At 47.2% G+C, this 18,092-nt stretch overlaps 1 protein-coding gene across 3 annotated transcripts in view; it reads left to right on the top strand.

Annotated features, from left to right (window-relative positions):
- The window catches only part of MAP2K6 (mitogen-activated protein kinase kinase 6), a 106,186-nt gene that overhangs the window by 76,090 nt on the left and 12,004 nt on the right, over window positions 1–18,092 (top strand). For all 3 annotated transcript variants that reach the window (XM_027519120.1, XM_027519121.1, XM_027519122.1), the window contains exons 3-10: window positions 5,666–5,714; window positions 6,713–6,826; window positions 8,433–8,552; window positions 9,768–9,884; window positions 10,558–10,609; window positions 14,026–14,153; window positions 15,174–15,251; window positions 17,105–17,244. In XM_027519120.1, the coding sequence (XP_027374921.1) occupies window positions 5,666–5,714; window positions 6,713–6,826; window positions 8,433–8,552; window positions 9,768–9,884; window positions 10,558–10,609; window positions 14,026–14,153; window positions 15,174–15,251; window positions 17,105–17,244 (798 nt within the window). The remainder of the gene's footprint in view (window positions 1–5,665; window positions 5,715–6,712; window positions 6,827–8,432; window positions 8,553–9,767; window positions 9,885–10,557; window positions 10,610–14,025; window positions 14,154–15,173; window positions 15,252–17,104; window positions 17,245–18,092) is intronic.

The raw sequence follows: 18,092 nt of genomic DNA, 5'->3' as shown, positions 1-18,092 counted from the left end.
AAATAAGATTGCTGCGAGCAGGCTGACTTGCTTTGTTTTCCATCTTAGAGAGAAGGCATTTCATCTTCCACCATTAAGCACGATGTGAAGTCCTCATAGACGTGGTTTACGAGGTTGAAGAAGTTCCTCTCTGGTTGAAGTATACTCAACCAGAATTCGGTTTTCATCGTGAATGTGTGTTGAATTTTGTTGAGTGACTTTTTGTGCATCAGTTGATGTGATCTTGGAGTTTTCTTCTTTGTGCTGTCGATATGTATTACTTTGATTGATTGTTTAAAAGTATTTGCATATTTATTCGGCATCATGGAGCGTTAGCGGGGGCACTTGGCTCTTCATCGCCTTGTGTGGGGCCTTCCTGGCAGTGTGCAGACTCCGTGTGGCACACAGGCTCTGTAGCTGTGGCCCTCGGGATTAGTTGCTTCATGGCAAGTGGGGTCTTAGTTCTCCCACCAGTGATCGAACCCACATCCCCTGCATTGCAAGGCGGATTCCTAACCACTGAACCACCAAGGAAGTCCCAACATTGGTTGATTTTTAAAATATTGAACTCGCTTTGCATGCCTCAAATAATCCCACTTGGTTTTGGTGTACTATATTTTTATACACTGCTGGATTTAATTTCTGCAAATATTGAAGATTTTTGTGCCTGAAGTTGATAAGAGATGTTGATCCATAGTGGGTTTGTTTGTGTGTATATATGTGTGTGTGTACTATTATGTTCTGGTTTTGGTATTTAAGATAATACTGACCTTATAAAATATGTTGATTAGAACACCACCTTCTGTTTTCTGGTAGACATTGTATAAGATAGGTGGTAATTCTTTAAAAAACAATGTTGAACTATAATTTACATATAATATTATATTAGTTTTAGGGTTACAAGATAATGGTTTCATATACGCAATTAAAAAAAAAGTGTGCTAAAATTTCTCCCGTGAGACAAAATGGGCTTGTATATTTCTTCTTCCAGAGCTTTTTAATGACACATTCAGTTGGGTTAATAGTTACTGGATAATTCAGATGATCTATCTCATTGTGGCTAAGTTTTGGTAGTTTGTGGTTTTCAAGGAATTGGCCTATTTCATCTAAGTTGTTGAATTTATGAAAGTAAAGCTGCTCATGGTATTTCCTTGTTGAATGACAGATACATTGTGACATCCTCTTTTGTTTACTGATACTGATAATTCATGTCTTCTCTCTTTTTATCTGTGTTAGTCTTGCTAGCGATTTATCCATTTTATTGATTTTAAAAGAGCCAACATTGTTTTATTTTCCTGCTTTCAATTTTGTTGATTTCTGCTCTTATCTTTATTATTTCCTTTGGGATGTATTCTCATTTCAGCCTTCCAGCTGTCTTATATTCTTCTTCCCTTTAACATCTGCTAGTCAATGGCAACCCACTCCAGTGTTCTTGCCTGGAGATCCCAGGGACGGGGGAGCCTGGTGGGCTGCCGTCTGTGGGGTCGCACAGAGTCGGACGCGACTGAAGCGACTGAGCAGCAGCAGCTGCAGCAGTCTTTCCCTTCTTCTAATTTATGTTAATAGTCCGTCTTTTTAGTAAATTTCTGAAAACTCACATAAACCCTCTCTTGGTATAAAAAAAATGACTAAAAAGCTATGCAGAGGTAAAGGGAGATTCTCTGCTGTCTAACCCTCGCCTGGTGGGACAAACCTTGGCTACACTCTTGGTTTCATCGTGTCGAGCCAGGGTCCCTCTGCGATTGTCAACGTCTCACGTCAGCTCAGGAAGAGGCTTATGATACACTGTTGATGTTGTTATTGTTATTAAATTAATCCTGAGGCTGAAATTGGTGCTTCTCAAGAAGTGGTTTCCGCACTTGGAGTTTTCCTTGGCAGTTTTGTGCGGCTGGCTTGGTGATTTTTGCCGTTTATACCCGGCCACCTTCGCTGGACTGCACACAAACAAATAGCCCGGGACAGAGCCCTGTTCTTCTTCGGGCCGTGCGTGTGGCCGCCTCACTGCGTCTCTGATGCTGGTGTGTCTGTGACTCGGGTCTCTTGGCTGCTCCCCCCCTGGATGGGCAGCAACTATTCCTAATTCTAACTGGATTCTGTGCTGGTCAACATTCTTTCAGTTAATCCTCACGAGAAACTCAGAGGCAGTTGTTATTCTGCTCGCTTTATAAGGGAGAAGGCAGGCCTATCCAGGGGTCAGGTGTCCTTCTCAAAGCAACTGACCTCACAGAACCCAGACTCCGGTGCTGGAATCCGTAGGTTCACGCTTGGGAGCTGAGCTTCCTCGGTTGAACATCCTCGGCAAGTTACCCAAGTCTCCTAAGCCCCCTGTGAAAAACAGGAACAAACATGGCTGTGGTTGCTATGGGGATTGGATGTCACGGTCCATATTACATGTCCAGCCCAGTGTGTGTTCCAGCGAGATTTCTCAACGAATGTGGCTCTCAGTGTCATTGTTATTATTATTATTTCACTTAATAAGTGGGAGAGCTGGCCTACAGACTGAGGGCTCTCTGACCCTCAAGTACGTGCTCTTGGCCACATGTTAGACCCGGCGACCAGAGCCAAATGGCCCATGAGAGGCGGGGTCGCTTACTGTGTAGTTGAGAGGACGTCACGCGTGGCTCTGCGTTCCAGTGTCACCGTCTCACTGAGTGACCTTGAATTATTTAGCCTGTTTCAGTGTCCATTTTTCACATTCAAACAGAGCTAACGCTGGGACTTCCTTGATGGTCCAGTGGTTCAGACTCCACGCTGCCAGTGGAGTTGGCAGGAGAGCAGTTAACCCGGTTTTCAGGTTCAATCCCTGGTCAGGAGGCTAGACCCCACACGCCACAGCTAAAGATCCCACACGCCGCAACCAAGGCCCAGAACAGGTAAATAAATATTTTAAAAGAGTAAAGCTAATACCTCTAAGAGCTGTGAAAATTGAAAAAGACTTTGGATTTAAAGGGTCTTGCATGGTCTCTGGCCCAATTAGGTGCTTTATATTATCATTAGATTATAAGTAAATATTGTTATTTATAGGCAAATAATGGATGCATGCTCAGTCGCTTGAGTCGTTTCCGACTCTTTGTGACTCCATGAACTGCAGCCCACCAGGCTCCTCTATTCATGGAATTCTCCAGGCAAGAATACTGGGGTGGGTTGCCATGCTTCCCCGAAGTGGGCTCTTCCCAACCCAGGAATCGAACCCAAGTCTCCTGCATTGCAGGAGGATTCTTTACTGCTAAGCCCCTGGGGAAGCCCAGGCAAATAAGTGTAATAGTAACCAGTAAACTTGTTACTCATGTAGAAGTATAAATAAACAATTATTTTCATAAATCAAAGCTGGCTGTTTATAGAAAACAATCATAGCAGGTGGCCTCTGGAATACCTTTGGCCTTACAGGGTTAGGAGTTTTGTAATAAGTTCGCTTTTCTTCCTGGAGGACTGAAATATTGAATAAGTGACACAGAATGTCCACCCACAGTTTAAACCTCACTGCCCCAGACAGACGAGTGTGCCCTGGACCGGTTACAGCGTCAACTAATCCCAGACAGGCTGTCCACCTCAGGCCATCATTTCATGCTTCTGGCCGCCTTGCTGAGCCCGAAGCCCTCGTGGTGGGGGCTGGTGATCAATTACACTAGAGGGGGTCTGGGCGGGGCAGGTTCCTTGGATTCAGTCGGATGTGGAGTGAGTCATAGCTTCACCACTCGGGAGGAAGATAGCTTAAGTCTCAGTCAAACAGGTTTTCATCTGGAATGTGGGAATAATGACTCGTGTGTGTGTGTGTGTTTCAGCGATAGGAAATGCAAGGAGAGCACTTAACCCAGTTTTCAGCGTCTGTACCCCCTTCTCCGTAGGTCAAGGCTGAGACTCGGATGACATGAGTTTTATTTTCAGCCCTGTTGAGGACTGTGTGTTCAGCATATCACTGAGTTTTTCTGGGTTTCATTTTTCTCATTCTGGAAAATGGCACGAAACCCTCCTATTAGGTAGAGTTATAATGCAAGGTTAGAATAAAACTGGAATCAGCAAACTTTTTGTGCCAAAGACCAGATAGTAAATATTTGGGGCTACCAGGCCACAATGGCCTCTGCTGAAGATTGTTTCTTGTTTGTTTTTTACAGCCCTTTAAACATGTAAAATTCACCCATTGCTGGGTCACAGACTGTAATTGATGGGCTTCCCTGGTGGCTCAGAGATAAAGAATCCTCCTGCAATGCAGGAGCCACAGGAGATGTGAGTTTGATCCCTGGGTTGGGAAGATCCCCTGGAGGAGGAAATGGCAACCCACTCCAGCGTTCTTGCCTGGAGAATCCCATGGACAGAGGAGTCTGGCGGGCTACAGTCCATGGGATCTCGCAGAGTCAGACCCGACTGAAGTGACTTCGCACACACTCACTGACTGTGATTTGCAGAGCCCTTGTATGAATGCTAGAATATTAGCTCTGGAAGAGGTCTTACCCAACAGCCTCGCTGGATGGCATGCCCTTGGAGGTAGCCCTGAATAATTAACTAGTGACCTTTTCTGTTGCTTCATTCTTTACAAAAGGAAGGGTCTGAACAATTGCAAAGGATTTTTCACTGTTTATATTAGTCACATGTTTCAAATAATATTTGCCTTTATTTCACAGTTCCGTTGCGATTAGTACAAGCCGTTGGTGACAACTAAAGAAAAAGAGCTTCGGAGGTTTTAAGAGTGAGAAGTCAGATTTCTCAGAAAATTTAATTCCTCTGGAAGGTGTTTCTGAAGAAAAATTCTCTGCTTAGAGACACAGGATTTATAAAAGCATCACCTCTGTGTGTGTGTGTGTGTGTGTTCGTCTTTATCCCTGCCTCTCAGTCCGGGTTTTAAATTAATTTAGAAAAACCTTAGTTTGTGTTTTCTATTCATTTCAGAAGGATTGCCACTGAAGCCTTAGATTGGCGTGTTATCTGCGTTTATGTTCCCACATTTTCGTTATTGTTTTATTTAGTTAGTTTCAGTAGGAGGGGTAGAATTATACACGGTAACCCACGAGGCTCCTCTGTCCATGGGATTCTCCAGGCAAGAATACTGGAGTGGGTTGCCACGCCGTCCTCCAGGGGATCTTTCTGACCCAAGGATTGAACCCAGGTCTCCGAAATTGCAGGTGGATTCTTTACCGCTAGTGCTACCTGGGGAGCCTATAGCCGTGTGTGTGTGTGTGTGTGTGTGTGTGTGTGTATGTGTGTGTGTGTGTGTATGTGTGTGTGTATGTATGTGTGTGTGTGTATGTGTGTGTGTGTGTGTGTACTGTTATGTGAATAATTAGGCTATTCCAGTAAGCCCCTGTGTAAGTAATTATATTATATATAATTATTTTATATAATGTATATGTATGTTATTACATATAATATAGTTATATATATGCATATTTATATTTTGAACGTGTCATTCTGCTAATAAGCATTTTGCTTAGAACATCTCCTTTAGCAGCCACTCTTATTCTATGAGGAAGTGTACTAATATCTTCGTAATAAAGAAGAAATTGAAGTGCAGAGACTGTGATTTCTAAGAACATCTGTTTGTTCCAGTTCCCACACTATTAACCTGTTTATGCTGCTTTATTTTACTCATGAGCTTTCACCTTATTTTTAAGGAGAACTCTCTCCAGTCTTGTAGGATTTGGGAAGGTCACATTCAGTTAAATATCTCATGTTTTTCCTTTCTCTTTTGCAGGCCACCGCGGGATTTAGACTCCAAAGCTTGCATTTCTATTGGAAATCAGGTGAGAAAAGTCGTGTCTGCCTGTTAACGTCCTGACCCTTTCATATATCTGCTTTGCCACCGGCCAGTGGGAAAAAATGAATTTTCCATAACATGCTGTCAGGGGTTGTTGGGTCAATAACATCTGAATGTAAACAGAAGTGGTCTGTGGAGCAGTTGCTATTTTAAATGTCAAATTGGGATCGGGCTGTTGTGGTTCTGATGGGAGGTCTCCGAGGCGAAGAGATGGTTTGTTTTGGGCCACGCTCTGCCAAGTCCAGGCCTAGAGCTAGCCGCCAGGAGTCAGCAGGCGGACCTGAGGGTCATCGAGGGGCGGAGCTGAAGACCCGCTGTGTGGGGCAGCGCTCCCTGCGCCGTTCGGCGCCTGAGCTGGAACTGGACCTCTGTATTGCCCGGGACAAAGGGGGGCCCACAGTGGGCGTCTGCACATCTCCCGGGCACTTCTTGCTTTCAGTGGCTGCTGGGCAAAGCTTCTAGACCAGAAGGTTCTGGACCAGAAAGGACCCTTGGACTGCTCAGAGGAACCAGAGGGAGGACAGGGTAGCCTGTGTCTGGTTTCTTTCCTTTTTTCCTATTGCTGAGCGCTAAAGAATGGATGCTTCTGAACCATGGTGCTGGAGAAGACTCTTGAGAGTCCCTGGGACTGCAAGCAGATCCAGCCAGTCCATCCTAAAGGCGATCAGTCCTGAATGTTCATTGGCAGGACTGATGTTGAAGCTGAAGCTCCAATACTTTGGCCACCTCATGCGAAGAGTTGACTCATTGGAAAAGACCCTGATGCTGGGAGGGATTGGGGGCAGGAGGAGAAGGGGACAACAGAGGATGAGATGGTTGGATGGCATCACCAACTCGATGGACATGAGTTTGAGTGAACTCCGGGAGTTGGTGATGGACAGGGAGGCCTGGCGTGCTGTGGTCCACGGGGTCGCAGAGCCGGACGCGACTGAGCGACTGCACTGAGCTGAACTTCCTATTGCACCCCGCTTTTGTCTCCTGCAGAACTTTGAGGTGAAGGCGGATGACCTGGAGCCCATCGTGGAGCTGGGCCGGGGGGCGTACGGGGTGGTGGAGAAGATGCGGCACGTGCCCAGCGAGCAGATCATGGCGGTGAAGGTAGTGTTCGCGCTCCCCAGACGTTTTCCGGTCCCGGTCCATATGTTTGTCCCTCCCAGCTGCAAATGGGCTCCTTTCACAGAAGCAAGACTATGAGGTCTCACTCTATGGGGTGAGACAGAAAAGCCTATTTGTGGCGAACGATATTTCCCTCCAAATATGTCAAAAATGCCTCCTTGGTATGAGTAGCAGCAACTGGGTCTTTTTGAACTGCTGAATCCTACCCCCTCTTTTTAATTGCTTTATGCAGCCACCACATCGTGCTTCCCCGGTGGTTCGCACTTGCGATGCAGGAGACGTGGGTTTGATCCCTGGGTTGGGAAAATCCCCTAGAGAACGAAATGGCTACTCATGCCAATATTCTTGCCTGGAGAATTCCACAGACAGAGGAGCCTGGTGGGCTCTACAACCCATGGGGTCACAAGAGCCAGACATGACTTAGTGACTGAACCACCACGACCACCAGCCACATCATCACACGTAAAAGAAGCAACAGTACTTCCTCAGTGTCATCCACCACCAGGTCCGAATGAACGTCACCTTGATCGTTCTGTTGTTTTTTCTCCCGTTGGTTTTTCAAATAGGAATCCAGATGCGAGCTTGCACATGGCATTTGGTTTTCTGTCTCATGAGTCTCTTTTTAAGCTTTATTCTGTTGCTTTTAAAGAATCTGTCCCTGAAAATCAGGAAACCCAAACTGAGAGACAAAATTGCCTCCATTTGTGGAAACAGAGGAGGGTAAAGTCATCTTGAGCGAATTTGCATAGTTTTGGAGCTATAAAAAGAAATTTAGAATCATCGCATATTTCTTGAGTAGATGTTGGGAGGACCTTGGAGCGGGCCCAGTGTGTTAATTCTAGATGGGTTGTCAGGCATGTGGATGGTCAGATGACCTGGATTCCTTTTATTTTTTGGAGAATGCTGACATCTTTCCCTTACCTTGTAGATTTTCCAGTTTCATCTCCTGCAGACTCTCTGCTCCGCAGGCAAAAAATGTGAAAGCCTCGTGATACTATATTGTCATTTAATGACACAGTCGTGTTGCCTGTGAGGCTGCGCTTACTGGTGTGGTTAGCCTGTCTTCTCTTAGTAGAGAGAGACATGAACTGTGTCTCCATTTCAGTTCAACTCCTCCTTATCCCATTCCTCAATCAACTAACTCTTCTGCAGTTTCTGTTTAGGGTCCATATATTTTTACCTGTTCATAAAGAGGGAATTTCGGCTTTTTTTTTTTTCCCTTGTATGAGCCCAAATCAGCCCCACATCAATGAATACTCTGGCTTCCTTGTGCTAAACCCACATGATAAGTCAGACTGTTTTGTAACTTGGAAATGTCTTCCCAAACATTTGCACACTCTCCGCAGTAGATGATCAGTTTGCTTCTCTCCTAGGGATTATTCAGTACGTCAAGTGAGTAACAGTCTTCCTTACTTTTCATTTGTTACAGATAGGCATTCCTTTAGGGTAGGTATTTGAACAGTTGTTGCTAGAAGCTATGCTGTGAATTTTCCTACTGTTCTCGGGAGGGGATCCTTTGGGGTCCCTGCCTTGTCGACAGACCCATCCTCAGGACAGTAACCATCCATTTTCCATGCATTCCGATCAGCGGATCCGGGCCACGGTAAACAGCCAAGAGCAGAAGCGGCTCCTGATGGATCTGGATATCTCCATGAGGACCGTGGACTGTCCCTTCACGGTCACCTTTTACGGCGCACTCTTCCGTGAGGTAGGTGGTAGTGCCTTCAAAGCTGCAAGGCAGGCGGTAACTGAAAAAGACGCTTCCCGGATCTCGCAAACACCTGCAGTCACAGGGCGCTTCCTTGTCCGACTTGTCTTCTGTAGAGAGTTTCATGCTCGTGAAATGTTGGTGCAAAGTTGGCTGGAAACCATGATATTTTCCAGTGTGCTTAGCCCTTTCAAAATGCTGGGGTTCCCTTTCTCCTTCCTGTTCTGGTTTGTCTCTTTTGGCAGAATGGTCTCTATCAACTTGTAGATGGATTTGTATCAATCCCTTGAAATCGCAAATACTCTGGTCTTTTGGCCACTTGATGAGCTCCAGGCAGCCTTGTGCAGTGCATTGGCCTCATATTTGCTTCTTTTTTCTAATTCTGCTTTTCACTTTACGACGGTATGAATTCTCATCCCGTCCCCTTTCTAAAAACTTTTTATTAGGGTATACTTGATTTGCATGTTGTTAGTTTCTGCTGTACAGCACCGTGAATCAGCCCTGTGTATATGTGCTCACGCGTTTAAAGGTATTTCCCTGTACAGCCCATTACAGAGTGTTTGAGTAGAGTTTCCTGTGCTGTACACAGGTCCTCATTGTTAGCTGTTTTCATCTCCCTCTTATAACCAGCTTTAAATGATAAACTGTGGCCAGTGGTCAGTGCGGGAAGTCAGGCATAGAGTTGGTATCTGGTCATAACTCCCAGAGCAGGGGTCCCCCACGTCCCGGATTTAATGCCCGATGTTCCGAGGTGGAGCTGATGTAATAATAATAGAAGCAAAGTGCACGATAAATGTAATGCACTTGAATCAGCCTGAAATCATGCCCCCCACCCCCGCCCCGCTCTGGTCCATGGATAAATTATCTTCCACAGAATTGGTCCCTGAAGCCAAAAAGCCTGGAGACTGCTGTCTTAGATAACAGTAATGGTAAAGGCTTGGGTTTCTGGCATCCTATAGCTTGTGGGTGTTAGCATTTAGAACCTAGTTTTCATTAAGGAGTGGGTGATCACAGGCATATCTGTTTGGCTGTCTGCTGGCTTGCTTTTTGGAGGTAATATTGCCCATTTATAAATTTCACTGAGATCTCGAAGGACACTGCATTTCCTCCAAAAGCTCACACAGGGAGTGGCCTGTTCCTCCTGACAGATGCTAACTGCTTCCTCCTCTCATCTTTCCATCCTCTCTGACTGTCTCCAAACCAACCGGCCTCCAGGGGGATGTCTGGATCTGCATGGAGCTCATGGACACGTCCCTAGATAAATTCTACAAACAAGTGATCGATAAAGGCCAAACAATTCCAGAGGACATCTTAGGGAAAATAGCAGTTTCTGTGAGTACATCGCGAGCCCCAGCTCCGTCCAAGGAGTGCGGGGAGGTCTGGGCCTCGTGTGTCTCTGTTCTGTCTGTACTGGGAAGCACCGCCTGGACCGGCGTGCCCATCCCGTCTGTGTGTGTTGATTGCACGAGTGTGTAACTGGATGGATCAATGGATACTTCTCTTTCTGGGCTTGACCTACACGAGGTTCTGCTCCTGACTCGGCCTGGGAGGCTTTCAGCTGAAATGTCTCTGAGCAGCACGTTCATCGGCTAGGACCACGTTCCTGGTGTCTTTGTTCTGATACTGGTTTATTTTGATTTTCGTTTGTGGGGTGTAAATGTTTCCTTAGGATTAATAGGCGCAGAAGGGAGCAAGCAGAGGAGGAAGCTGCGCCCTTCATGGCTATTGAGGCCCAGGAGGGAGGAGAGGAAAAGATGCTGGGGGTCAAGTTAGAGAATCAGAACATACCAGTGAGACTGCCTCTCTGCGCTCTGATGTCATCTCTCTGCTGGACAGGGTCTAATTTGTACGACTTCCTGTGTGTTTTCCTGGCTAGGAAGACCACTGTTGGAGAAAATACCTCCCCTTGGGACTGTAAGCCAGGGATAATAAATGGGGATTTACTTAAGATGCAGTTGCTGTCCAGTGATGGGGGACATAAATCCACCTTGTGTTTCTCTTGCAGATTGTAAAAGCCTTAGAGCATTTGCACAGTAAGCTGTCTGTCATTCACCGAGGTAAGTGTCCATGGGGCTGCCTTGGCTGTTCCTTTTTATCAGTTTTATTTCTTTCACCTGAGTTTTATTAATTTCTTTTTTCTCCCCAGTGGATAAAATTGAGTCAGGCAAGAGAACAGAGGAGGGGCTTTCCTTTGGGATTGGATAGCAAATCGTATAAGGAGCTGCTCAATATTATCTGAGGACATCAGGGGACGTGAGCTGTGGATTAGGCCTAACTTGAATGTGAACTGCCTGTTGCCAAAGAGAGCAATGGTATTACCCATTGAGAATTTTAGAGAATATGATAAAAATTCACCTAGTATCGGCCATCGCTGGAGAGCTTGTTAGAAAAGCGGAATCTTGAGTCCCAAGACCAACTGGGTCAGAACCGCCATTTTAACAAGCTCCCTGGGTAATTCTTGGGCGGTGAGGGTCTGAGAAGTTCTGGCATAAAGCTCGGCCTGTTCAGACAGCGGGAGGCAGGACAGGGTGAAAGGTTGGCTGGACTGTCTTCCTCTTCTCCCTCCTGTCTCTCTGTTGACCTGTTATCTCTTCCTCCATCCATCCATCCATCCACCCACCCACCCAGATATCCTTTCTTCCGTCTTCCATGCCTTCATCCATCCATGTATCTTGTGTAATTGTTTCCCAGCATTTATACAGCACTATATTTATACAGCGCTACAATAGATGCCCTGACAGGTATCTATGAAGAAAATATATTCTTATCCAAATCCTACACAGGAGGAGTTCTTGGTAGGGGAGTGAGGCAAATATATGACACATGGGGGAAAAAACCCACGTGAGAAATACGAAAGTAACAACCACGGAAGTCATGTAGGTAGAATACAGAAGAAGGACGTGATTAGCACGCGTGACTGGAGTCAAGGAAGGCTTCTTGGAAGAGTGTGTATAATCAGTGTATGAACAGTATTGGTAGCTTATAGGCAGTTGTGACCTGAACACTGTTATACTCTGAGCCTGAAATAATGTAAGATGGCTCAAAAAACATGCCTATTATGATGGCTGTTATTGATTGTTACTATCAAAAATGGGAAAAATGTAAAGGAAGAAGAGGCAAAAAAGAAAGTGGGGAGAGATCCAGTTAAGAAAAGGGATGCAGATTACCCACAAATGCGAAACTGAATTTTAAAGGCTTATTTCAAAATTATGATACATTTCATTCATAGCAGAGAATGTTTACAAAGGTTAGAAGATAATAAAATGAAATTTGTGTATCTGTTGTTTAAGGGAAAATTATAAAGGATAATTTTTAAAGTTTTTAGAATAACTTTTTTCTTTTGAGTATGTGCCCTTTGTGAAACGTGTCACTTAGGAAAAAATTAATTTTCTGAATTTCTACTTTCATCATCCAGACCTAACGATGGTTCATCTGCTTGGGAGGATGCATTTTATCTTTTCAGCCTGAGGAGTTCATTTAAGAGCTGCAGAGTAAACCCTCTCTGGTGGTGGTGGTTTAGTCACTCAGGCGTGTCCAACTCTTGTGACCCCATGGCCGGTAGCCCACGAGGCTCCTCTGTCCATGGGATTCTCCAGGCAAGAATACTGGAGTGGGTTGCCATTTCCTTCTCCGGGGGATCTTCCCCACCCAGGGTTCGAACCTGCGTCTCTTCTCCTGCATTGCAGGTGGATTCTTTCCTCCGGGAAGCCCACTCTACCCACATGCATATTCTGTGACCCGCCTCCTGGCCTGGACTGTCTGGGTTTATGATGAGTTAACACCTGTAACTTCTGACGCACCTCTTGCAGAAGCACAGTTGATGTATTATGTCCCAGTCTGCCTTTTCAGTCCACTAAATGCAGACTAGATCATTAGGAGCTGGGCTTTTAAAGCATCGTCGTAACACTTAGCGCAAGCTCCACCTTCGTGATACATGCTTGGGGCACAACACGGACTTGTTCGTGAGGGGACAGCGTGGTAACGCTCAGATCTCTAGGGCTTAGGCCTCCAGCATAACAGAGACAACTGCCCAGGGAACTGGGCGTTTGGCTCAGTCATCAAGTTTTAAGTTCTCACCACCTGTACGGGAATGATGAAGATGAGAAATTAGAGGAGGCAGTTGTTTCCACGGATGGATTCCCAGTCTGACGAGAAGGACAAGTATGAAATAGAAAGCAGACCACTCACCCAAGATCCGTCAGAACCAGAACTAATGACATGACACTGAATGAGCTAATGAAAAACGTTCATTGAGGAGTTCGTTTAAGAGCTGCAGAGTAAACCCTCTCTGGTGGTGGTGGTTTAATCCACTCAGGCGTGTCCGACTCTTGTGACCCCATGGCCAGTAGCCCACGAGGCTCCTCTGTCCATGGGATTTTTTTGTGACTATTCATTTTGAACACTGATATTATCATTTTAGGGTCTGTCTTTCATGCATATATAAGTATGTCCTTTAAGTTTTCCGTAACCCACGTCAACTTAGTAAACTCTGCTTTGGTAAACCGAAGTAAAAATATTAAGTCAACCTTAGAAATGCATTCCAATATATAGTCAGTTCAGTTCAGTTCAGTTCATCCACTCAGTCGTGTCCGACTCTTTGCGACTCCATGAACCGCAGCACGCCAGGCCTCCCTGTCCATCACCAACTCCTGGAGTTCACTCAAACTCAGGTCCATCGGGTCCATGATGCCATCCAGCCGTCTCATCCTCTGTCGTCCCCTTCTCCTTCTGCCCCCAATCCCTCCCAGCATCAGGGTCTTTTCCAATGAGTCAACTCTTTGCATGAGGTGGCCAAAGTACTGGAGTTTCAGCTTTAGCATCAGTCCTTCCAAAGAACACTCAGGACTGATCTCCTTTAGAATAGACTGGTTGGATCTCCTTGCAGTCCAAGGGGCTCTCAAGAGAAATGCATTCCAATATATAGTAGGTGCAGACAAATACTGCTTGATGCCACTTATGCATGGGACCTAGAATAGTCAAATTCATGGTGTCAGAAAGTACACTGGGGGATGCCGAGGTCAGGATGGTGGAGAGGGCAGGGAGAATGGGCAGTGAGTGCTTACTGGGGACAGAGTTTCAGTTTAGGAAGGTGGAAAATCCAGGAGATGGATGATGATGAGAGTTGCATGACAATATGAGTGTATTCAGTGCCTCTGAACTGGACAGTTATATGGTAAAAAACAGTATGTTTTATGTTATGTGACTTCTACCACAATAAAAAGAAAAACATTAACAAATTTTAATGATAAGGAAATCAAGTTGCTTTTCCCCCTTTCTTCTTAGCTTTGGTGTTTTTCCTTCTTTTTAAAAAAGATCATGTTCTATCGGAGTGTAGTTCGTGTTGTATAACTGGGGTGGCAGTTCCTTTTGGGATGAGTCTTGAGGGCGCACCGGGGCGGGCGTGGAGGCTCCAGGCCCCCTGGTGGCAGAGAGCTGCCGCTGCGCCCCCAGGCTCCCGACTCTCCGCTTGCAGATGTCAAGCCCTCCAACGTGCTCATCAACGCTCTGGGCCAGGTGAAGATGTGCGACTTCGGAATCAGCGGCTACCTGGTCGACTCCGTGGCTAAAACCATCGATGCCGGATGCAAACCGTACATGGCCGTGAGTACAGCGCCTGGGGGTGGCGTTGGGAGAGCAAGTGCCTTCAAACCCTGCCAGGAATCACGACCTGGGCGGCCAAGGAGGGAGCATTGAAATACGCCCAAAGCACAAGAAGTATCCTCCACTTTCTTTCTTCTTAAATGTCTCCTGTCTAAAATCCCGAGGCCCTTCCTTCTCTTATATTTGAAAAAAAAATCAGAGGAAGAGGTATACTCTCTGAAAAAGCACTACATAAAGCCCAGTTCTCCACTCTGCGCTGTCTGTTGAGAATAGCACAGAGAGAGGAATTGCAATTCCCCAGGCAAGTCCGTTACGTTAGTCCCGAGGGAGCCTCGTAGCTGTGAAGATTCATTGCTTTTGGCAGAGACCTTGGGATTCCCTTTAAGTTAAGGGACTTCTACTGTAAATACTCTATTTGGAAATGAACACGTGCTTGGAATTTAAAAGCTTTGTGTCCACGATTACCTAAAAGTGGTTGAGGTTGTTAATACCAGACCGTAGCCCAGTGACTCGTGCAGATTGTTTTCACTGAGTTCTGGACTGTTGGTATTTTATTTATTTATTTGGCTGCCTTGAGTCTTAGTTGCAGGGTGCAGAACTTAGTTGCCCTGCAGCATACGGGATCTTAGTTCCCCGGCCAGGGATCGAACCCATGTCCCCCCCTGGAAGGAGGAAGCTTGACCACTGGACTGCCAAGGAAGTCCCTGGACTGTTGGTCTTTTAAACGAGGAAACTTCAAGGCGGGCAGCGTAATGGTCGACTGTATGTCACGCTCTTTGGAAGGCCAAACTGAAGTTGCTTTTGAGTTGTGAGGGGACTCTGACGCATTGTCGTCTCCAAGAAAAGATGTCTGTAAACCCCGTGGAGACGTTGGTCTTCGCTGTCGTGAGTGAGACTCCTGGCCCGGGAGGCGTGTTAATGGCTCACAGCCGCTCACTTGGCAGCCACTGCCACCCCACCCCCGAGACTTTACTGAGCCAAGAGTGTCATCTCAGTTGTCCTTTTCTGTCTCCTTTCCAGCCCGAGAGAATAAACCCAGAGCTCAACCAGAAGGGATACAGCGTGAAGTCCGACATCTGGAGTTTGGGCATCACCATGGTAGTGTGTGATAATAATTGTGGGCTGGGGGCAGGGAGTATTGGGGCATGAAGCTGCGGTGGGGCAGACCTCAAGAGCAAGAGGTGGACGCCCTGGAAGCTGATCTGAGAGAGCAAGATTGTCCGCAGAGCGGGGCGGCAGAAACACTGAACGGGAACTGGGCAAACCCAGTTCTCTTCATTCCACCTCCAAGGAGTTGTGTGCCCTTGCGTGACGGATGGAGTCACACAGGCTGTCTCGCTGTCCTGAGCTGTAAAACGAGAGGGTCTGGCTGCTGTTCCTGAGAGTTATCCTTAGGGTTTAAATTTAAACTACTCTAATCAAGCATGCAGAGGCTCAGGCTACTCCAAGAGCACGAATCTGTGTGGACCCTGATAGAGCTTTTTAAAAAAATTTTTTGTTTTATATCGGAGCGTGTTTTGTTTGTTGCTTAGTTGACTCTTTTCAATCCCATGGACTGTAGCCCGCCAGGCTCCGCTGTCCATGGGATTTCCTAGGCAAGAATACTGGAATGAGTGGCCATTCCCTTCTCCAGGGGACCTCCCTGACCCAGGGACTGAACCCAGGCATTGCAGGCAGATGCTCTGTCCTCTCAGCCGCGTAGTTGATCACAGTGTGCTGCTGGTTTCAGGTGTACAGTGAAGTGATGCAGTTTACTTGTATCTCTTTTTTTCCAATTCCGTTCCCACTTAGGTTATTACAAAATGTTGAGCCGAGTTCCCCGGGCTGTACAGCAGGCCCTTGTGGGTTGTCTGTTTTAAAGACAGCACCGTGTACATGTCCATCCCAAACTCCCAGTCTCTGCCACCCGTCCTAGACGCTAATATGGAGAGCTTTGTATCCAAGACATGGGCTCAGCTTCTCGGAATATGGTTATGAGAGCAGTCTTGGCTGTTGACTGCAGGTATAGCCCCAGCACATACTAACAAACAGGCTCATTTCCTCAGGCACAGCCCTGAAGTTATACACGGTGAGAGCCTGATTTGTAACTCTGCTGATCGTAAATTTTCAGTGGATCACCGAGGTCTGGAAGGATCCATGGTGGTCCTGGTTCCTTCCCAGACACAGCAGCTGAGTAAATCCCGTGAGCTATTTCACGTCCTTGCCCAGAAGGCACGTGATCTTGTAACAGCAAGGCGGCCTTTACTCAAGTCCAAAAACCGAGCAGTCCTTTGGCCCTGTTTGTTTTCATTCCAGCGTGTGGCCAGCAGATGGCAGCAGAGGTAAGCGTCTTCGGGCGAGAACTGCTTTTTAGACTAAACGTTTGAAAACCTGGCCCCTTTCATCCTGAAGTTGCACACTGCTGGCTCACAGTTTTATGAAGTGCCACACTGGGTTTCAGTGAGGTTATTGTTCAGTCGCTCAGTGGTGTTCGACTCTTTGTGACCCCGTGGACTGCAGCATGCCAGGCCTCCCTGTCCATCACCAGCTAGATGATTACTCAAACTCATGTTCATCAAGTCAGTGATGCTATCCGGCCATCTCATCCTCTGTCGTCCCCTTCTCCTTCTGCCCTCAATCTTTCCCAGCGTCAGGGTCTTTCCCAATGAGTCCACTCTTAGCATCAGGTGGCCAAAGTACTGGAGCTTCAGCATCAGTCCTTCCGGTGAATATTCCGGGTGGATTTCCTCTTGGTGAGGGGCTGTCTCCCGGACGATGTCACCCCTAGCTCCAGGACGTGGGGGCACACCGCTAGCGAACACGTCATCATTGGCGTCCCCTCTGCACATTTCACCGGACTGTCCCCGTCCGGTTGCCCTCCGCCTCCTGGGACGACATGGATGCCCCAGCAGCTGCCCGGTACACAGTAGCCCAGAGTCAGCTCTCACCTCCTGTGTACCTCTCCCTTCCAGATTGAGCTGGCCATCCTCCGGTTTCCCTACGACTCATGGGGGACTCCTTTCCAGCAGCTCAAACAGGTGGTGGAGGAGCCGTCGCCGCAGCTGCCCGCAGACAAGTTCTCCGAAGAGTTTGTTGACTTTACCTCACAGTGGTAAGAAAGCGCGTCTCCCAGAAGCCAGGGTGAAGGCGGAAGGGGTCTTCCTGACTTCCTCCATCGGTCTAATCCACGTGCCCACATCCACTCCCAGTGTTGATGGAGTGTATCCTCGTTGCTAAGCAACAAAGACAGCTCTGCCTGGTCCCCGCTGAGCTCAGAGCCACAGAGGGGAGTGTCCCAGCTCAGTCATTCTAGCCCAGGTCCAGAGGGAAACGGGCACTGGGTCTTTGGGGGGAACTCAGAGGAAAGGCCTTAGGGGAGAGTTTCTGGAGGAGATAAATCCTGAGCTGGGACCAGGTGAGGTGTGTGCCAGGGAAAAGGGAAGTGGAGGAGGAGAAGGTGTTCCAGGTGGGAGGAATCTCATGCACCCTGACACAGGCGTGGGAAACTGTTTGATGAAAGGCTGAGCCATCTGATGTGGGCCAGGGCATAAAGAGAGAGGTGGGGGACCCACTGGAGGGCTCGGGTGGGGAGGAGATATGACGCAAAGAATAAGCCTGGAGAAGACGACGGAGGCTACATTCAGAGCTTCGCTTAGGCACCTGGAGGTCTTACCAAGTGATTCTGGTGTTTTAGGCTGATTGTTAGAGAAGGTTTGCTCACTGATGGCTCTGCTTGCCCGGAAGTGGACAGTGGACAGTTCCGGCTGGGGAGGGGGCACGTCTGAGAAGGGAAAATAAAGTTGGGGTGGAGAGATGGAAGGAGCCATACTGATGCCGTGACTTTGTTTCATGGAAATTGCTGGTGGAATTGAGGAAACTAGAAGAGGGGATTGTTTTTCTTCAGAAAACCTGGTGATTTCCGTCTGCACGGGCCCCAGGGTGCCCAGCATGACTTGATAC

The sequence above is a fragment of the Bos indicus x Bos taurus genome, chromosome 19, assembly GCF_003369695.1.
Source record: "Bos indicus x Bos taurus breed Angus x Brahman F1 hybrid chromosome 19, Bos_hybrid_MaternalHap_v2.0, whole genome shotgun sequence".
Classification (NCBI taxonomy): domain Eukaryota; kingdom Metazoa; phylum Chordata; class Mammalia; order Artiodactyla; family Bovidae; genus Bos; species Bos indicus x Bos taurus.
The sequence above is the reverse complement of the archived record's forward strand: the minus strand, read 5'-3'. Positions and strand labels throughout refer to the sequence as shown.